Source organism: Seriola lalandi, unplaced genomic scaffold, assembly GCF_002814215.2.
Source record: "Seriola lalandi dorsalis isolate HSWRI2012SDOR001 ecotype SW California unplaced genomic scaffold, Sedor1 jcf7180002053644, whole genome shotgun sequence".
Lineage (NCBI taxonomy): Eukaryota > Metazoa > Chordata > Actinopteri > Carangiformes > Carangidae > Seriola > Seriola lalandi.
In genome coordinates, this window is record NW_019524197.1 from 8,514 (window position 1) to 17,355 (window position 8,842).

At 47.0% G+C, this 8,842-nt stretch overlaps 2 protein-coding genes across 2 annotated transcripts in view; both read left to right on the top strand.

Moving 5' to 3' along the window:
* The window catches only part of LOC111651447 (uncharacterized), a 17,029-nt gene that overhangs the window by 4,484 nt on the left and 3,703 nt on the right, over positions 1 to 8,842 (top strand). The window lies entirely within an intron of this gene.
* Positions 125 to 6,638, top strand: irf2bpl (interferon regulatory factor 2 binding protein-like). The gene has a single exon (XM_023401390.2). It carries the CDS (start codon positions 407 to 409, stop codon positions 2,444 to 2,446), a length of 2,040 nt encoding a protein of 679 aa, XP_023257158.1. The 5' UTR covers positions 125 to 406; the 3' UTR covers positions 2,447 to 6,638.

Below are 8,842 nucleotides of genomic sequence, written 5' to 3' on the forward strand. Positions count from 1 at the left end.
CAAACAAGTGGCATCATGTCATTTCAGTCTCAGAGGAGCAGCAGGGGGGAGGGGGCGATGACGTCACTTACTCTACCAGGTGGCATTCCTGGGGAGGGGGTGGTGGTGGGGAGGAGGGGGGAGACACAATCCAAATTCCTCTGCTTCTCTGGGAGTGAGGCATGCAGGGAAAAAAACGCAGACCTCCCCTCTCCTCCTCCCCCTCCCCTCCCCCTCCATCTCTGCAGCACAACACGGAGCTCCAGCAGCAGGAGGAGGAACAATAACCTGAGAGGAGACAGAGGAGTCACTGCAGTCCGCCTGTCGGTCCTCCTCTCCGGGGTTATTTCTCAGTTTCCGCGGGAAGAACCGAGCTGGTGTTTGCAGCTCCGCGGAGGAGGCAGGGAGGGAGACGGGCAGAGGGAAGATGTCCTCCCCGCAGGTCTCCTCGTCCCGCAGACAGTCATGTTATCTGTGCGACCTGCCCCGCATGCCCTGGGCCATGATCTGGGACTTCACCGAGCCCGTTTGTCGGGGCTGCGTCAACTACGAGGGCGCGGACCGGATCGAGTTCGTCATCGAGACAGCCCGGCACCTGAAGCGGGCACACGGTTTCCAGGAGGGCAGATCCCCCGCAGGGGGACCGCCTCCTCCGCCGCAGCAGCAGCCCGCCGTGGCCAAGAGCCAGGCGGTGTTACTGACCGGGAAGGAGCCGGTGGGGCAGCTCAACCACCACCACCACCTGGCAGACGCACCGGGGAAGTCTCAACAGCCCGGTTTGGACCGGTACTCGCTCGGTGCGGACACCCGGGCTCGGTTTGACTACAGCGGACACAGCAGCAGCAGCAGGCTGCCTAACGGACTCGGAGGACCGAATGGGTTCAAACAGGACGACGGACCGCCGGAGCTGAACCGACAGAGTCCGAACTCGAGGAGCAGGAGCCACGGGGGGCTGGTGTCGGTGCCGGGACAGATGAATGTGCCGCCGAACCTGCTGCCTCAGACCCTGCTGAACGGACCGGCCCCGCACGGCATGGCGAGCAGAGCCGCCCCGCAGGGCTCGATGGTCGGCGTCTCTCTGCCCGGACAGGTGGGACTATCTGAGCCGGGAGGGAAGCGACCCGCCTCGGTGTCCAGCACGGACCAGGAGCGGGAGCTGAAGGAGAAGCAGCGGAACGCGGAGGCTCTGGCCGAGCTGAGCGAGAGCCTCCGGAACCGGCAGGAGGAGTGGACCAGCAAGCCGAAGACGGTGCGGGACACGCTGGTCACTCTGTCCGGCTGCACCCCGTTCGACGTCCGCTTCAAGAAAGACCACGGGCTGGTCGGCAGGGTGTTCGCCTTCGACGCCGTGTCCAAACCCGGTTTGGACCACGAGCTGAAGATCTTCATCGAGTACCCGAGCGGCTCCGGGAACGTGTTCTCCAGCGCCTCGGGGGTGGCCAAGCAGATGTACCAGGACTGTATGAAGGACTTCGGCAGAGGTTTGTCCTCCGGGTTCAAGTACCTGGAGTACGAGAAGAAGCACGGCTCCGGGGACTGGCGTCTGCTGGGGGATTTATTACCGGAGTCCCTGCGGTTTTTTAAGGAGGGTTTGGGGGGAGACATGCTGCCGCAGCCCTACATCGACGGCAGCTACCCGCTCCTCCCCACCTCCCTGGTGCTTCCCGGCCGAGCTCTGGCCTCAGGCAGCGGGAACAGCGGCTCCAGGGCCGGGGTGAGGAAGAGGAAAGCCTCGCCGGAGCCGGACTCTGCGGAGGGCGGCCTGAAGCTGACGGAGGAGCAGCAGAGGCAGCAGTGGATCAACAGCCAGACCGAAGCCCTCAAGCTCTCCATGGCTGCGGGCTCCTTCGCCGGACCCCCTCCTCCGCTCGGCCCGGGACACCCCGGCCTCTCCTCCGGCCGCGCCACGCCCCCGGAGTCCGCCGCTCCGCAGCAGAACGGACAGTCCCCGATGGCCGCGCTCATGTCGGTGGCGGACACGCTCGGGAACGCGCACTCCCCCAACAAGGACAGAGACTCGGTTCACTCCACCACCTCCTCCTCCAGACACAACAGCAGCAGCCCGGTGTCCCCCGCCTCCGTGTCCGGACAGAGGCGCCTCTCGTCCCGCAACGGAGACCTCGGGCTGTCCGCGCCCTCTCAGTCCGCAGGTGGTATGGACCAGGTGCACGCGCAAAACGTGCCCGACTCCCCCATGGCCAACAGCGGGCCACTGTGCTGCACGATCTGCCACGAACGGTTAGAGGACACGCATTTCGTGCAGTGTCCCTCCGTCCCCAACCACAAGTTCTGCTTCCCCTGCTCCAGAGAGAGCATCAAGGCCCAGGGAGCCTCCGGGGAGGTGTACTGCCCCAGCGGGGAGAAGTGCCCGCTGGTCGGCTCCAACGTGCCCTGGGCCTTCATGCAGGGGGAGATAGCCACGATCCTGGCCGGAGATGTGAAGGTAAAGAAGGAGAGAGACCCCTGAGGAGGAAGAGGTGGAGACTCTTCCTCTTTGCTGTCACCGCAAAAAAAAAAAAAAACTCATTAATGTGAGCCACACGGTCAGTCTGCCGCTGAGCCTCAAAACCTGACTCCTCTTTGTCTTATTGATTATTGATCTGAACACAGAAAGGTCTGGATCTTGATCAGTGTAGGAGCAGGTGCAGATGATCCTCAGAGAACTGAACCCTTTAAAAACAGAGTGTGAAGATGAATGTGGGTGAGGTAAATTGAACAGGAAAATAACTTCTCACTAGATCAATATCATATCAATACTGTGATATGAGACTAGATATTTGATGTAGTTTTTATTCTAATTTTCCAGTTTTATGAATCACCACACATTTTTGAGCTGAGCTGACCCTCAATTATCAGTGTCATTAATTCTTTTGATTAATCAATTAATCCTTTCATCTGTAAAATATCATATAAATAGAAAAAAAACAAAAACCTGCACAATTTCCAGAAGCTGAAGGCGACGTCTTCAAATGTCTCGTTTCGTCCGACAAAGAGATTCAGTCTCACACACACAGAAACTGAAACTTTAAAAAAATGACAGAAACAATTAATCAACTATCAAAAGTTGTTCCCTATAATTCTCTTATCGACTAATCAATTCAGTTCATTTATTTATCGGAGCCTCGGAGATCAATGAGGTTTCGCTCGTTTGCAGTGATGTCGGGATTAATAAGAGGACGATACTCTGACACTGAGGTGAAGTGTTTGTCCAGGTGTCGCTTTGTGTTGTAGATGATTCCACGTGTTTGATTCACAAAAACTACAAGGCAGATTTTCAGAGTAAACCCTCGGGACAGTTAGAAGAGTCCAGTACAGATGTTACGTCAGGTGGAGGTGTACAAGGTCAGAGAGTACAGAATACAGTGGCGAGTGTCAGAGGGATCAGCAGTGATGAGCTGAGTCTAGATAATATCACATGAAGAAAAACTGCCTCCACTATACTTTTCCCACAATGCAAAGGGAAGTTGGATCCGTTTCTGTTTTTTGCTGCAGTTTGTTGATGAGATTCTGAATATGGTTTTAAATGTAAATTATATGATACGTATCTACTATCAGCGTGGAGAGGTGAAGACTGTTGAAATCAACATCTCTCGCTCTAGAGAAAAGCGTGAACTTGGTTTTCGATGCGTTAAGTACCAGCTCTAAGTTGATAAGTGAATCTTCAATAGCTTTAAAAGATGTGCAAGAGTCAGCAAAACAATACAGAGCAGTGTCATCAGCATAAAGAGGGACATTACAGTCGTTAGAGAAGAGACAGTATTATTGATGTAATACTGAGCCCTGAACTGATCCTTGTGGAACACCTTTTGTAACCTGTTTATAGCGTCCGTCACCAGTGACTGAGTCTGTGAGGACGACTGAGCTTGTAAATTCAGAGCGGAGTTTAACCGGATGAGTTTAACTGGTGAGGTGACCTGAAACTTTTCAGAGACGGTGACGGACCGTCGGTATCGTTAGAAACTAAAGATAAAGAAAAGTAAACGGTTGATAAAACATTTTCTAAAGCAAATAACAGACACATTAAAGAGAATCAACACTGGTTGATCAACATAGTTCAAGATGTAGATATCGGTGGATTCAAAGCTGCTTTTATAATAACAATGAATTTCTCAGGAGAATCTGAAATAATGAAGAGACAAATAAATATTGTCTCTCCAAATACTGAGGTCAACGACCCAACAACACAAAGTGAGTGTTGATGTTTAGTTCTGTGAAATTCTTCTAAAAATCAACAACGGTCCAGAAACTAAACACAGCTCATTAAATTGACTGTCTCTAGTTGTATACTTACATTCAGCAGTGTGATCCTCAGACTCTCTGTCAGTGTTGTTTGCTTTCATTACCGGTACGCAATGAATCTTGGGATATGTTGGACCAGGAAGGATCCACCTGTTGGTTCCTTCCAGGAAAGGAACCTTTGAAATAATGACAGTCTAGTTGCAGCTTCTGTTATGTTTTATTATTCTAATGAATCTATACAAAATGGGGTATAATAATTATAATTATAATGATACAACATAAAACAAGGGATTAGAAGAAGAGAGAAAGAAAAAAGATACTGAAATGAGCATAACATAATTAATAAAGGGCCTCCATATATTCTCACATACAAGCTGCTTAGCCTTAAATATGTAGGAAATCCTTTTTAATGGAAGGATCTGTAACATCTGTCTTCTCCATTGAGTCGTGCTCGGTCTCAGTCTTTTTCCAGAACAGTGCCTTGCAATTTTTTTTGGGCATAAAACAAACTGAGGTCTATAAATGCTCGTCCCCTTTTACTACAGTTATTCTTCTCTGGATATAAACCCAACAGAAAGAGATTAGGGTCGAATAAAATTAGTTTCCCAGAACATTTAAGTCTTTTTACATTTCCAAATACAGTGAAACGATGATCCCTTCATTTCCGTACATTTTGTGCATATGTCGAGAGAAAACTTTGATCCTGTCTCGTTCTCTGATCCTGATCCACCTCAGTCCAGTGTCGGGACAAAGTCCACATTAACTCAATATAACTGGACAGTTTAATGTGTTTTAATGTGTGTCATCAAAACGCACTGGATTCCCAGGAAATATACAGAGGACGTGTTTTAAAATGTGGATTTATCCAGAATGCTGTAAAGTTTTCTTCTCCACGAGACATCAAAATCTCATCAAAATCATCAAAATCCCCTTTTAAAGCTAAAAGAAAAAAAAACTGGTTCCAGCTTCTGTTCTGGTTCCACATTTGACCATTTGCTGGTTTTTCTTCATCTTCTACAAAAATACATGAAATCTTTAAACCGTTGGTCGAGCAAATCGAGACATTTGAAGACGTCACCTTAGTCACTGTTTTCTGACATTAATGACCGTGGCTTTTCTCTGGCCATCACAGTTTGTATCCGTCATTAACACTGACGGGGGAAGCAACCAATGAAAATGATCCATGTTGAATTGCAGGGGAATAAAGGTCAGAACAGCAGCATCAGCAAAAACTTGTTTATCTGTCGTATTAGTTCAGTTGAGTTTCAGCCCCCCAAAAAAATCACTGTTTTATTGACTCAGTGATCAATTAAGCAGATAAATGTTTAGTTTATCTGGAGAAATGATCCAGAAAATTATTCATTTACATAGAAAATTATCATCAGTTAATTAATCAACTTTTTTTGCAGTTTTCACCCCCAGACAGAAATCCTATTCCTGATAAAAGCTGATCAGTTTATCAACAAAACAGAAAGATGAAAGAACAGGAACATTGGTAGTTTAATTGGACGTGACAGATCCTGTTTGGACCAGTCAGTGAAAAGGTTTTAATGATGTTTAAACGATGTAGGTGAAGCATATTGACTCCTCAGCAGCAGCAGCAGCTTGTCAGGTTCAGCTCACAGCCCCAAAATTTGACAAAAGTCTCTGACGAGTCTTTAAGTTCAGAGATAGATTCGTCAGCGTGCGACTTAAATAACAGGAGATCGTCTGCGTACAGAGAGATAAGCGCTGCCCTGTCTCCCCTGATGGTTTGAACAAAGAGCGGCAGGTTTTCAGGCCGAGCGGCTGCAGTGACGGACTCGTTACAGGACGGAGGTCTGTGAAACATATAAATATTCTACATGTGGATGTTTCAGAAAAAGTCTTCTAACAAAGAAAAAAGAGTCAGAGTGTTTTTGTTGTCGTGGAGGTGACGGAGGTGTGAACAGTGATGGTGTGATGTAGTGTTTAAGCAGACAGACAGGTTCAGAGAGTGAGACAGCTCTTAGTCACAGTGACACAGACTTCATCATCACACCGTCAGTTTATAAAATCATGTCTGTAAAAATAACTTTTTATTTTTTATAGGCGTGTTTAACTATTTATTTAATTTTTCAGATTCTTTTTTCAACGTATTTAATTGATTTTTGGGATTTTTATTTATTTATTTAAATATTTAAATTTTTTTAATTTAAAATTATTTTTACTGCAATAAATCTCTTTTCTTTAGGCTTTCTGTGTTTTCTGTTTTACATGTAAGATTTGATTCAGTGAAGAGCACCGTGAGAACACAAACCTTTTTATTCTTCTGTTCTGTATTTTCTGTTCCCGTAGTGACAGATGATAAAAACGATAAAACAGATGAAAGAAACTCATTTGATCTTGTAACGTGCCTTGGAGCTGAGTCAGTTGTAATAAATTTCATTGGTATGAACCTTTTCAGTGAAATGTGACTTTTTCTTTCTGACCAAACACACAGGACTGAGCTTTATTTTGAAATTCTAGTAGAGCGGGTCTGTCGGGCTCTAGCAAACAAATATACGATGTTGTCCAGCAGTGACAACATAAAAGTTCCTATAATTGTCTTATCACTGCGATCGGCCTAAATACCAAGACAAATTATTTTAATGTTTTTAAATATCATTTCATTTTAAATAATTTAAAAACATTATACTGAACATTTAACTGGAAACATGAGGAAGCTGCAGCGACATCACACAAGCTTTAACCTACAGGCCTTTATTCTATTTCTTCTCTTTTATATCTGATGATATTTTAACAGGCGTCGTCTCTGTTCTGTCGACTTCATTTACTGTTGATACACGCTCAACGCTTGCTGCAGGGGGCGCCGACGTGTCGCTGCTGCTGGTTTGGGAGTGTGTGTGAGCGAGGAGTCAGGATGGAGCTCCTCGCCGGGGGAGACAGCAGCAGGCCAGTTATTGGCTGGTGGTTACCATGGAAACCACAGCTGCAGGCAGGATGGGTAGATGGAGAATAATGTCACACACACACACACAGACTGCAGTGTGGAGTCTTTGTCTGCAGAGCTTCTTCAGGTTCACTGCAGCACAAACACACACACAGAAATCTATCTGGTTTTTATCGACCAATCAGAAACCAGCAGAGGTGAGGCGAGCGTGTGTAGATTTTGATTGTAGGGGATTGTGTGTTTAATGCAGCAGGAAACTGACTCAGTTACACACTGTGGGGGGGGGGGGGGCTATGTGACTGCTCACGTCTTTGTGTTGTGACCATGAAGTGGCTGATGTGAAGACGTGAAGTTCTGACTGTTAATTATCCTGATGAGTCGTGATTAGGGGACGTTAACCAGCACAGGTTGTGTGTAACGTTAGATTTCCATTTTGCCGAAGATGACAACATGAGTTGAGCTCAGCGCCAACCTAACGCTAACGTTAGCCCCCAGTGGTTCCTGTGGTTCTTCATGCGAAGATAATATTAGCAACATGAGACCAGCTCATGTTACTTATGAAGACGCTTGTCGGTTGAGAAGGTGAAAATGCTGAGGTCACAGGAAACTGAAATCACCATGTGACAGTTTTTATTCCTCTTTACCACCGACGGTCAGAGCGGGAAACATCTTGTTTTCAGGTTGTCCGTCCGTCAGTCTCATTCTCCTGGACACGATATCTCAGTAACGCCTTGATGGAACTTCTTCAACTTTGGCACAAACATTTACTTGGACTCAAGGATGAACTGATTAGATTTTGGTGGCTAAAGGTCAAACGTCAAGGTCAGTGTGACCTCATAAAACCCTTCACAGCAATTATGACCTAATTTCACACCAATGGTTCGTATTCTCTCTGACTCTGGATAAACAGATGTGTCCTGGAACTAGTCCCAGTGGAGGGATACGACCACGAGGAGGTGACTCTAGTTTCTTTAGTTGTGAAATCAGTGTATAAACGTTATATATCCAATCCCGTCTTCTAACTGACCTGAGAGCTGTGAAGAGCAAAAGCCACTTTCACTTAGCGTTAGGAACAAATATACCTGGAGCAGGAGGAAGCAGTAGCAGTCGCTCTGAGTATTTTTTGGTTTCTTGCTGCATTGCAGATTTTTCTCTTTGACCAAGAACACACACCTGGACTGTGTGTGTGTGTCTGTGTGTGTGGGGACAGTGATGGTTAAGGTGCCCTTGAGTCAGTGCAGCAGCTCACTGTGTGCATGCTAATACACACACACACACACACACACACACACACACACACACACACACACAGTGGAGAGTCCAGGGTGGTTTCCTGTTCAAAGGAGTCCTCACATAGACGTCGCTGTCTATGTGTGTGTGTCAGTCACTGGGAGTGGCAGCTCCTGCTCTGCAGAGAGAGAGAGTGGTAAAGTGAGATAGGATGTAAAAGGAGTTTTCCATTCACTGCAGTGAAGCTGAAACAACTCGTCAATCAAACGATTAATCAAGTGATAGAAGGTGAATCTGTGACCACTGTGTGTTGGTAATCAGGGAACGTTCGAAGACGTCACGTTGGACTTCAGTAAATTCTAACAGACACTTTATGAATCAGAGAGTTGAGAATCAACCTGAAGAACCAGAAGCTGCAGTTCCTCTAACGACCACTAGAGTCTGGCTCCAACAGTGAGTCAGTCCCCACAGACTCCCATGTTA

Bases quoted from the DNA above. Each gene is read 5' to 3' on its own strand.
- irf2bpl (XM_023401390.2), top strand. From the start codon at position 407: ATGTCCTCCCCGCAGGTCTCCTCGTCCCGCAGACAGTCATGTTATCTG.